The 13220-nt window shown below is 46.6% G+C and overlaps 1 protein-coding gene across 1 annotated transcript in view; it reads left to right on the top strand.

Annotated features, from left to right (window-relative positions):
• The window catches only part of ZMYND11 (zinc finger MYND-type containing 11), a 69340-nt gene that overhangs the window by 36993 nt on the left and 19127 nt on the right, over window positions 1–13220 (top strand). Inside the window, exons 7-10 of the mRNA XM_069729710.1 lie at window positions 7945–8037; window positions 9222–9309; window positions 9846–9901; window positions 11421–11498. Coding sequence (XP_069585811.1) covers window positions 7945–8037; window positions 9222–9309; window positions 9846–9901; window positions 11421–11498 — 315 coding nt within the window. The remainder of the gene's footprint in view (window positions 1–7944; window positions 8038–9221; window positions 9310–9845; window positions 9902–11420; window positions 11499–13220) is intronic.

Raw genomic sequence — 13220 nt, 5'->3', positions numbered from 1 at the left:
TTCCTAGAAAAGAAGGTGTCCCTACACACACTGACACTGTCCAATCACTGCTGACACACTGACACTGTCCAATCACTGCTGACACACTGACACTGTCCAATCACTGTTGACACACTGACACTGACACTATCCAATCACTGTTGACACACTGACACTGTCCAATCACTGCTAACACTGTCCAATCACTGTTGACACACTGACACTGTCCAATCACTGTTGACACACTGACACTGTCCATTCACTACTGACACTGTCCAATCACTGCTAACACACTGACACTGTCTAATCACTGCTAACACACTGACACTGTCCAATCACTGCTGACACTGTCCAATCACTGCTGACACTGTCCAATCACTGCTGACACACTGACACTGTCCAATCACTGCTGACACACTGACACTGTCCATTCACTACTGACACTGTCTAATCACTGCTGACACACTGACACTGTCCAATCACTGCTGACACACTGACACTGTCCAATCACTACTGACACTGTCTAATCACTGCTAACACACTGACACTGTCCAATCACTGCTGACACTGTCCAATCACTGCTGACACTGTCCAATCACTACTGACACTGTCTAATCACTGCTAACACACTGACACTGTCCAATCACTGCTGACACTGTCCAATCACTGCTGACACTGTCCAATCACTGCTGACACACTGACACTGTCCAATCACTGCTGACACACTGACACTGTCCAATTACTGCTGACACACTGACACTGTCCAGTCACTGCTGACACACTGACACTGTCCAGTCACTGCTGACACTGTCCAATCACTGCTGGCACACTGACACTGGCTAATCACTGCAGTCACACTGACACTGTCCAATCAGTACTGACACTGCCCAATCACTGCTGACACACTGACACTGTCCAATCACTGCTGACACACTGACACTGTCCAATCACTGCAATCACACTGACACTGTCCAATCACTGCAATCACACTGACACTGTCTAATCACTGCTAACACACTGACACTGTCTAATCACTGCTGACACTGTCTAATCACTGCTGACACTGTCCAATCACTGCTGACACTGTCCAATCACTGCTGACACTGTCCAATCACTGCTGACACACTGATACTGTCCAATCACTGCTGACACACTGACAGTGTCCAATCACTGCTGACACACTGACAGTGTCCAATCACTGCTGACACACTGACACTGTCCAATCACTGCTGACACTGTCCAATCACTGCTGACACTGTCCAATCACTGCTGACACACTGACACTGTCCAATCACTGCTGACACACTGACACTGTCCAGTCACTGCTGACACTGTCCAATCACTGCAATCACACTGACACTGTCCAATCACTGCAATCACACTGACACTGTCTAATCACTGCTAACACACTGACACTGTCCAATCACTGCTGACACTGTCCAATCACTGCTGACACACTGATACTGTCCAATCACTGCTGACACACTGACAGTGTCCAATCACTGCTGACACACTGACAGTGTCCAATCACTGCTGACACACTGACACTGTCCAATCACTGCTGACACACTGACACTGTCCAATCACTGCTGACACACTGACACTGTCCAATCACTGCTGACACACTGACAGTGTCCAATCACTGCTGACACTGTCCAATCACTGCTGACACTGTCCAATCACTGCTGACACTGTCCAATCACTGCTGACACTGTCCAATCACTGCTGACACTGTCCAATCACTGCTGACACACTGACACTGTCCAGTCACTGCTGACACACTGACACTGTCCAGTCACTGCTGACACACTGACACTGTCCAATCACTGCAATCACACTGACACTGTCTAATCACTGCTAACACACTGACACTGTCTAATCACTGCTGACACTGTCCAATCACTGCTGACACTGTCCAATCACTGCTGACACACTGATACTGTCCAATCACTGCTGACACACTGACACTGTCCAATCACTGCTGACACACTGACACTGTCCAATCACTGCTGACACACTGACACTGTCCAATCACTGCTGACACACTGACACTGTCCAATCACTGCTGACACACTGACACTGTCCAATCACTGCTGACACTGTCCAATCACTGCTGACACTGTCCAATCACTGCTGACACACTGACACTGTCCAGTCACTGCTGACACACTGACACTGTCCAGTCACTGCTGACACACTGACACTGTCCAATCACTGCTGACACTGTCCAATCACTGCAATCACACTGAGACTGTCTAATCACTGCTAACACACTGACACTGTCTAATCACTGCTGACACTGTCTAATCACTGCTGACACTGTCCAATCACTGCTGACACACTGATACTGTCCAATCACTGCTGACACACTGACAGTGTCCAATCACTGCTGACACACTGACAGTGTCCAATCACTGCTGACACACTGACAGTGTCCAATCACTGCTGACACACTGACACTGTCCAATCACTGCTGACACACTGACACTGTCCAATCACTGCTGACACACTGACACTGTCCAAACACTGCTGACACTGTCCAATCACTGCTGACACTGTCCAATCACTGCTGACACACTGACACTGTCCAATCACTGCTGACACTGTCCAATCACTGCTGACACTGTCCAATCACTGCTGACACTGTCCAATCACTGCTGACACACTGACACTGTCCAGTCACTGCTGACACACTGACACTGTCCAGTCACTGCTGACACACTGACACTGTCCAATCACTGCAATCACACTGACACTGTCTAATCACTGCTAACACACTGACACTGTCCAATCACTGCTGACACTGTCCAATCACTGCTGACACACTGATACTGTCCAATCACTGCTGACACACTGACAGTGTCCAATCACTGCTGACACACTGACACTGTCCAATCACTGCTGACACACTGACACTGTCCAATCACTGCTGACACACTGACACTGTCCAATCACTGCTGACACACTGACACTGTCCAATCACTGCTGACACACTGACAGTGTCCAATCACTGCTGACACTGTCCAATCACTGCTGACACTGTCCAATCACTGCTGACACTGTCCAATCACTGCTGACACACTGACACTGTCCAGTCACTGCTGACACACTGACACTGTCCAGTCACTGCTGACACACTGACACTGTCCAATCACTGCTGACACACTGACACTGTCCAATCACTGCTGACACACTGACACTGTCCAATCACTGCTGACACACTGACACTGTCCAATCACTGCTGACACACTGACACTGTCCAATCACTGCTGACACACTGACACTGTCCAATCACTGCTGACATTGTCCAATCGCTGCTGGCACACTGACACTGGCTAATCACTGCTAACACACTGACACTGTCTAATCACTGCTGACACTGTCCAATCACTGCTGACACACTGACACTGTCCAATCACTGCTGACACACTGACACTGTCCAATCACTGCTGGCACACTGACACTGTCCAATCACTGCTGGCACACTGACACTGGCTAATCACTGCAGTCACACTGACACTGTCTAATCACTGCTGACACTGTCCAATCACTGCTGACACACTGACACTGTCCAATCACTGCTGACACACTGACACTGTCCAATCACTGCTGACACACTGACACTGTCCAATCACTGCTGACACACTGACACTGTCCAATCACTGCTGACACTGTCCAATCACTGCTGACACTGTCCAATCACTGCTAACACACTGACACTGTCCAATCACTGCTAACACACTGACACTGTCCAATCACTGCTGACACTGTCCAATCACTGCTGACACACTGACACTGTCCAATCACTGCTGACACTGTCCAATCACTGCTGACACTGTCCAATCACTGCTAACACACTGACACTGTCCAATCACTGCTGACACTGTCCAATCACTGCTGACACTGTCCAATCACTGCTAACACACTGACACTGTCCAATCACTGCTGACACACTGACACTGTCCAATCACTGCTGACACACTGACACTGTCCAATCACTGCTGACACACTGACACTGTCCAATCACTGCTGACACACTGACACTGTCCAATCACTGCTGACACACTGACACTGTCCAATCACTGCTGACACACTGACACTGTCCAATCACTGCTGACACACTGACACTGTCCAATCACTGCTGACACACTGACACTGTCCAATCACTGCTGACACACTGACACTGTCCAATCACTGCTGACACACTGACACTGTCCAATCACTGCTGACACTGTCCAATCACTGCTGACACTGTCCAATCACTGCTAACACACTGACACTGTCCAATCACTGCTAACACACTGACACTGTCCAATCACTGCTGACACTGTCCAATCACTGCTGACACACTGACACTGTCCAATCACTGCTGACACTGTCCAATCACTGCTGACACTGTCCAATCACTGCTAACACACTGACACTGTCCAATCACTGCTGACACTGTCCAATCACTGCTGACACTGTCCAATCACTGCTAACACACTGACACTGTCCAATCACTGCTGACACACTGACACTGTCCAATCACTGCTGACACACTGACACTGTCCAATCACTGCTGACACACTGACACTGTCCAATCACTGCTGACACACTGACACTGTCCAATCACTGCTGACACTGTCCAATCACTGCTGACACACTGACACTGTCCAATCACTGCTGACACACTGACACTGTCCAATCACTGCTGACACACTGACACTGTCCAATCACTGCTGACACACTGACACTGTCCAATCACTGCTGACACACTGACACTGTCCAATCACTGCTGACACTGTCCAATCGCTGCTGGCACACTGACACTGGCTAATCACTGCAGTCACACTGACACTGTCTAATCGCTGCTGACACTGTCCAATCACTGCTGACACTGTCCAATCACTGCTGACACTGTCCAATCACTGCTGACACACTGACACTGTCCAATCACTGCTGACACACTGACACTGTCCAATCACTGCTGACACTGTCCAATCACTGCTGACACTGTCCAATCACTGCTAACACACTGACACTGTCCAATCACTGCTAACACACTGACACTGTCCAATCACTGCTGACACTGTCCAATCACTGCTGACACACTGACACTGTCTAATCACTGCTGACACTGTCCAATCACTGCTGACACTGTCCAATCACTGCTAACACACTGACACTGTCCAATCACTGCTGACACACTGACACTGTCCAATCACTGCTGACACACTGACACTGTCCAATCACTGCTGACACACTGACACTGTCCAATCACTGCTGACACTGTCCAATCACTGCTGACACTGTCCAATCACTGCTAACACACTGACACTGTCCAATCACTGCTGACACTGTCCAATCGCTGCTGACACTGTCCAATCACTGCTGACACACTGACACTGTCCAATCACTGCTGACACTGTCCAATCACTGCTGACACTGTCCAATCACTGCTGACACTGTCCAATCACTGCTGACACACTGACACTGTCTAATCACTGCTGACACACTGACACTGTCCAATCACTGCTGACACTGTCCAATCACTGCTAACACACTGACACTGTCCAATCACTGCTGACACTGTCCAATCGCTGCTGACACTGTCCAATCACTGCTGACACACTGACACTGTCCAATCACTGCTGACACTGTCCAATCACTGCTGACACACTGACACTGTCCAATCACTGCTGACACTGTCCAATCGCTGCTGACACTGTCCAATCACTGCTGACACACTGACACTGTCCAATCACTGCTGACACTGTCCAATCGCTGCTGACACTGTCCAATCACTGCTGACACACTGACACTGTCCAATCACTGCTGACACTGTCCAATCACTGCTGACACTGTCCAATCACTGCTGACACTGTCCAATCACTGCTGACACACTGACACTGTCCAATCACTGCTGACACTGTCCAATCACTGCTAACACACTGACACTGTCCAATCACTGCTGACACTGTCCAATCGCTGCTGACACTGTCCAATCACTGCTGACACACTGACACTGTCCAATCACTGCTGACACTGTCCAATCACTGCTGACACTGTCCAATCACTGCTGACACACTGACACTGTCCAATCACTGCTGACACTGTCCAATCGCTGCTGACACACTGACACTGTCCAATCACTGCTGACACACTGACACTGTCCAATCACTGCTGACACACTGACACTGTCCAATCACTGCTGACACTGTCCAATCGCTGCTGACACTGTCCAATCACTGCTGACACACTGACACTGTCCAATCACTGCTGACACTGTCCAATCACTGCTGACACTGTCCAATCACTGCTGACACTGTCCAATCACTGCTGACACTGTCCAATCACTGCTGACACACTGACACTGTCTAATCACTGCTGACACACTGACACTGTCCAATCACTGCTGACACTGTCCAATCACTGCTAACACACTGACACTGTCCAATCACTGCTGACACTGTCCAATCGCTGCTGACACTGTCCAATCACTGCTGACACACTGACACTGTCCAATCACTGCTGACACTGTCCAATCACTGCTGACACTGTCCAATCACTGCTGACACACTGACACTGTCCAATCACTGCTGACACTGTCCAATCACTGCTGACACACTGACACTGTCCAATCACTGCTGACACACTCCCCTGAAATGCTGATTGGTTACAGCCAGGTCTAGACGGTGTAACTGAGGAAGCGCAGAACACTGAGATATAAGAAAAGATGTTCCAAAATTGCTATATTGTGGGGAATGTTTGTCCAATAAATCAGACATGGTGACAGATCCTCATTATCATCTGACTATGATTTTTTTGTCATCGTAGACCCAAGTGCATGTGCCGTACTTGTTACTGGTCTGTTCTAGACTAGCATCCGGCGCTAGAAGCCCGGTATATTATCCAGCACACACCAGTGCTGTTACATGAAGGACTTTCCACACAAAAGCAATCATATGGACTAACCTCATTCATTTTACAGTTGTGGTATCATCTGTGATGCAGAGGAGCCCCCTGGTGGTGTGCAGTGACACTGCTGCGTCCACAATATGTGGATGTGACTGGGCTGAGAATTCATAGAACTTGGCCTTACGGTTCGTCCACACAAGACTGATATGCTGCAAATTTTCCTGAAAAATAAGAAATTTGCATGCAAAATCTGCACCAAATTGTGTGTCCTGTGTCGCGGTTTCTTTGCAGTGATGTTGCATATTTGTCATCATTTTTACCCATTACATAGCACAATGCTGCTGTTTTTAATACGTTGCAGGTTTTTTTTCCTGAAAATCTACAGCTTAGGAGTCCAATGTGGACGGAACCTAATTCTTTTTTTTTTTTTACCAACTCCTAAAATGACTGTTCAGGTCAATCACGGGCGCTCAGCGCTCCCTCGGCGTGGCCAGACAGCACAGCTCCTGTGTTTGGTTTGAACAGTCATTTTGTACTCATAGACTCCCCTTAAAGTGGGTTGTCGTCCAGGCTTGGGGTTCAAGTCTGTAGTCACTCTATGAACCTTCACAACGCCTTGTCTGGATTTTCCGGGAGTGACGGGTGTGTGACTGCAAGGATATGATTTGCATACATGCGGTTATGTGCCGACTAGACGTGAAGGCCGGACACATCTAGTTGGAATGTGGCCGGATTTATGTAATCGCATACTTGTAGTTATATGACCACACGTTCCAGCACTGGAGAATCCTGACAGTGTGCAGTGCGCGCACTGCGAGGATTCACAAGTCTGCAGGCACTGAGTACTTTAACTCTTTTACTCCAAGCCTGGACAACCCCTTAAACACTTCAAGGGGTGCTTCACTATTGCAATTTCCTGATGCACGTGACTAAAAAAGTGAGCTGTGTAAGGTGCTGCGGGCTCGCCGCTTCCACCATCACGCCCTCGTCTCTTACTGACTGATGAAGACTTTCTGAATATGGGAAAATCGGCTTTTAAACTAAACTCTGTGTCTTCTTTTCCAGGCAATTGAGCTGAACAAGAAAGGGAAGGACAGTAAGCATCCCATGTACAGACGGTTGGTGCACACCGCCATCGATGTCGCCACTATTAATGAGGTAGGCACATATCTGCCCAGCCATCCACATCTGCCCTCGTCACTCACTCTCATTTCTGCTATTACAAGACACTTATGTATTAAAGGGAATAAATGAAACATAAACCTGATGTGTGAAGGCAGCCTTCCTATCAACAACCCACCGAGCTGCTGCAACATCACGTTCTACCTCTGAAAATGAGTTTCTATACGCTCTTCTTATGACTGGCGTACATGTGTGTGACACTGATCCACTCCACAGTCGCCATAACGAAAACGACGCAGCAGAATCTGCCGAAAACTCTGTGGATTTTGTTACCGATTTCGCTGCTGAAATGCTTAGGATTTCCACCACATATATTGACATTTTCAGCACGGGTCACTTTCAGGCGCAGAATTTTTTTTGGCCTATTTTTCATCTGTGCCTTATTTTTCTTCTAATTGGCACCTTTTTAAAATTCTGTTTTACACGTGTCCGTCTGTGGGGTTTTTTTTTGCTGGCGTTCAGGGTTTCCAGATGTTTTCGGCTGATTCATCAATGGCGACTTTTTTTAAAACTTACAAAATGTTTGCAGGAATGTCCTCCAGTCCCCCTCTGCCCCCAACAATGATTTTATATACGTCTAAAATTTTGTGCAACGTTTTAAAAAAAAAAAAAGTGCAACTTTTTTTTTTTACGCTAACGTTAAACACTGAAACTTATGGAGCATTTTTGATTTTGCGCAAAATTCATGCACAGTGGGCGCTATTTTGAAAAACTTGGGGCATAAATAAGTTAAGGAATACGGCAAGGCAACAAAAATCCTGCAAATAATGAATCGGGCCCTTCGAGTATCGCACCCCTATACCAGCACTTCTGACCCAGTGGTTGGACCCCCTCCTACCATAAAGTGATGGCATGTGCGTTTTGGATTTTGCAATGACCGGCTGTGAGGAGCCATATTATTTGCTATGTAGTTTTCATTTTACATATTATTTAAAGCCGGTATACTTCTGCAAGTTTCTTACTCGGGATCGAACTGAGTCTGAAATAAGCCGCTGTATAAATCGGAGGGGTACACGGGTCCAGTGGGGTCCCATTATGGTTCTGTGTAATATGGAGTCATAATACGGACTAAGATTCTGAACTGACAGTACAAGAGAATGACTTCAGTTTCTCCCTGTAAATCTTTAACCTCTGATTTATTTTTACTTTTTTCTTTCCAGAAAGTAACTGAAGGAAAGTACAAGAATTACGAAGAGTTCAAAGCCGACGCTCAGCTCCTTCTGCACAACACCATTATTTTCTATGGAGGTGATGTAGTGTAGATTTAATGGCTTGTCCACAGTTAGAAATATATTGTATGCTTTCTTTCAGCAACAGCGCCACACCAGTCTGCAGGTTGTATGTGGTATTGCAGGAGTGCGTCATTGAGCTGAGCTAGAGTAACATACACACTCTGTAGACCGCTGCGGTGACCATTTTTGAAAGAAAGCAGCCATGTTTGTATACTCCGATAAGCCTCAGCCCAGCAGGGACACTATGGCTTTAGCGGGACCCCCAGCACAATACTAATCTGCCATGTAGCACCATATTGTGCCAGTGCCACCCCGGGGAGCCGCCATGGCTCCAGGAAATGCTGGGCCCGGAGCTACACCTGTAGGTACCCCTGTATCCCCCGAGCCATGGCTGTGTGATGACTTGTGCAGACATTGCATTTTATGCTTTCCCGTAAAGTCACAATATGATTTTTCCTTCTACATGGGGCTTGCAGGAGGCAGTTGTGGGGTCTTGTAACGTAATGCTGCAGGCCTGATCGGATAACACGCGCTCTGTTGTAATCATTACAGATGACAGCGAGCAGGCCGACGTGGCCAAGGTTCTGTACAAGGACACGTGTCATGAGGTAAGCTGAGCTGCGGCCGGTAGCCCAGGAGCGAGGAAGCCAAGGTGGCAGCAGAAGTGTTAGACGTTAAGGCTACAAGTCCACGTGGCCTCAGAGATGGTGGGCTCTGACCCCCGTATACGCCTACACATGCAGTAACTGATAACAGCAGCTGGGGAGGGTTCATACCTATTTTTGCACATTTTGTTTATTAGATTTTGGGGGTCAGACAAATGGAATTAATGTCAGAAACAGATAACTGATGATACTTGATTAATATGGGGTCCGCCTGGGATCAGTGATGTGTTTGTTTTTAGCAAGCAAGAAACCGTTCTGCAGACGGCACTTTTTCTTCTGTTTTAAAACTGACACAAACTGGGAATCCAAAAGGACCCCAAAATAATCAGTGGGGCCCCTCTGCTGCATTTGCATCAATTATGCCACGGATCCTTTTTGACATTATTTCTATTTGTCTTTTACCTAAAACCAGAACCGATAAAAGGATGACTGAACGTAGGTGTGAACACGGCCTAATGTACAGTGTCGAAAACTCACCACCATGCATCTATCGTCCTGCTGATTGCAGGGGTATGTAGGGGTCACATCCCGTCACCCCTGTGAAAGCGATTCGCTCAGCAGCAGCTATCTGTAGTGCTGGTCAGGGCAGTATCCAGCGTTCCAGTCTGCTGACCATTTCCCTATAGCGGTGAAAGGCAGCCTGTCAGCACAGAATGACTGTTCAAACCAAGCACAGGCGCTCGCGGCCAAACAGTTCAGTACGCCTTCCCACTTATTTGTTTCCATCTATCTCCTCCCTTTCCTGGCTCTATAAAGCCAGAGCTGTCAATCAAAGAAGAGGGGAAGATAGCCGAAAACCAAGTAAGGCTGGAAGGTGCACTGAACTATCTGGCCACGCCACGGTGCACCGAGTGCCTGTGCTTGGTTTGAACAGTCATTATGTGCCGACAGACTCCCTTAAACACATATAAGGAGTCCAGTAGTAGAAAATAATCCACGGCGCTCACCCATCACTGAGCACCACTGCTGTGTGTCCAACATCGCCAAATTAAATGTTTGTACAACTGTGCCAGGAGGAATAATTGAGTAGCGCCAACTACTTGACTTTTTTTTAAATGAACATCTCCATGACGTTTGTAGGTTTTCCTACTAGAGAGAAATTAGCTTGTGAGCCCATTTTATGGGCAGGCAAGGTAAATAATGACCGTCTCCGGACTGCGCTGCAGAATATGTTACCACTATATCAACAATGTATAAAAATGATACCATTTGGTTGGCACACCAGGAATACTTGTGGAAGGAGATAATGTACGGTAACCCACCAAAGTGCAATAACGAGAACAATTTAATATTGTGTGTCAAAAAATGGAGAAGTGACTGAGCAGCGAGTAGTACCCCAATAATCTGCTCTAGGCGACTCCTCCACTTTTCTCTTGCATTGCTCTTCATGCTTCTTTTGTAAAGAAAACCCTTCATGTATTTTTCCTAAGCAGTGTAAGACGACTTTATTCTCTCCTTTCAGTTGGATGAGCTGCAGTTATGCAAAAATTGCTTCTACTTGTCGAACGCTCGGCCTGACAATTGGTTCTGCTATCCATGCGTACGTATCTGTCAGCTTTTATATTTATTTCTCAAAACCAAGGTATTACTGTGTGTACAGGCACACGCTCTTAGGGGTCTGTTCAGATATGGTGGAACATTTTCTAGCAAGGTACCTTATTTTTCAAATGTAAGATGCACTTTTTAGCCAGAAAAACTCTTGCTAAAAAGTGTGCGCATCTTATAGTCCAGAGGCAACTTCATGAGATGGAGAACGCTGACACCGTGTTCTTCCCGATCACTGAAAGAACTGCTGTCTCTCCTCTTGCCCGCACTGCTCAGTGTGTGTATATAAATGTGCATGTAGCTGAGCTGTATGTATATAAATGTGCATGTAGCAGAGCTGTGTGTATATAAATGTGCATGTAGTAGAGCTGTGTGTATATAAATGTGCATGTAGCAGAGCTGTGTGTATATAAATGTGCATGTAGTAGAGCTGTGTGTATATAAATGTGCATGTAGCAGAGCTGTGTGTATATAAATGTGCATGTAGCTGAGCTGTGTGTATATAAATGTGCATGTAGCTGAGCTGTGTGTATATAAATGTGCATGTAGCTGAGCTGGGTGTATATAAATGTGCATGTAGTAGAGCTGTGTGTATTTAAATGTGCATGTAGCAGAGCTGTGTGTATATAAATGTGAATGTAGCAGAGCTGTGTGTATATAAATGTGCATGTAGCAGAGCTGTGTGTATATAAATGTGCATGTAGCTGAGCTGTGTGTATATAAATGTGCATGTAGCTGAGCTGTGTGTATATAAATGTGCATGTAGCTGAGCTGTGTGTATATAAATGTGCATGTAGCTGAGCTGTGTGTATATAAATGTGCATGTAGCTGAGCTGGGTGTATATAAATGTGCATGTAGTAGAGCTGTGTGTATATAAATGTGCATGTAGCAGAGCTGTGTGTATATAAATGTGAATGTAGCAGAGCTGTGTGTATATAAATGTGCATGTAGCTGAGCTGTGTGTATATAAATGTGCATGTAGCAGAGCTGTGTGTATATAAATGTGAATGTAGCAGAGCTGTGTGTATATAAATGTGCATGTAGCTGAGCTGTGTGTATATAAATGTGCATGTAGCTGAGCTGGGTGTATATAAATGTGCATGTAGCAGAGCTGTGTGTATATCAATACTAGATGGTGGCCCGATTCTAACGCATCGGGTATTCTAGAATATGTATTTATGTATTATATAGCAGCCACATAGTATATAGCACAGGCCACGTAGTATATAGGAGCCATGTAGTATATAGCAGACAAATACTACGTGACCTGTGCTATATACTATGTCCCTGCTATATACATACATATTGTAGAATACCCGATGTGTTAATACAGGCCACGCAATATATAACAGTAGCCACGCAGTATATAACACAGCCACGTACTATATAACACAGCCACGCACCAAGTAACACAGCCCATGCAGTATATAACACAGGCGACGTAGTATATAACACTGGTCACATAATACATAGCACAGCCCACGTAGTATATAGCAGCCATGTAGTATGTAACACGGCCCACGCAGTATATAACAGTGGCCACGTAATATATAGCACAGCCCACGGAGTATATCACACAGCCCACTTAGTATATAACACTGCCTACGAAGTATATAGCAGCGGTCTCGTGAGACCGCTAAGTCTTCTGGGTAATTTCGCAATGCATCGCCGGGAACGGAAGATGGCGGCAGGCGCGCGCGGCTCGGCGGATTACGG

The sequence above is a fragment of the Ranitomeya imitator genome, chromosome 6, assembly GCF_032444005.1.
Source record: "Ranitomeya imitator isolate aRanImi1 chromosome 6, aRanImi1.pri, whole genome shotgun sequence".
NCBI classification, from domain to species: domain Eukaryota; kingdom Metazoa; phylum Chordata; class Amphibia; order Anura; family Dendrobatidae; genus Ranitomeya; species Ranitomeya imitator.
Note: the sequence above shows the minus strand (reverse complement) of the source record. Positions and strands in the feature narration are given on the sequence as shown.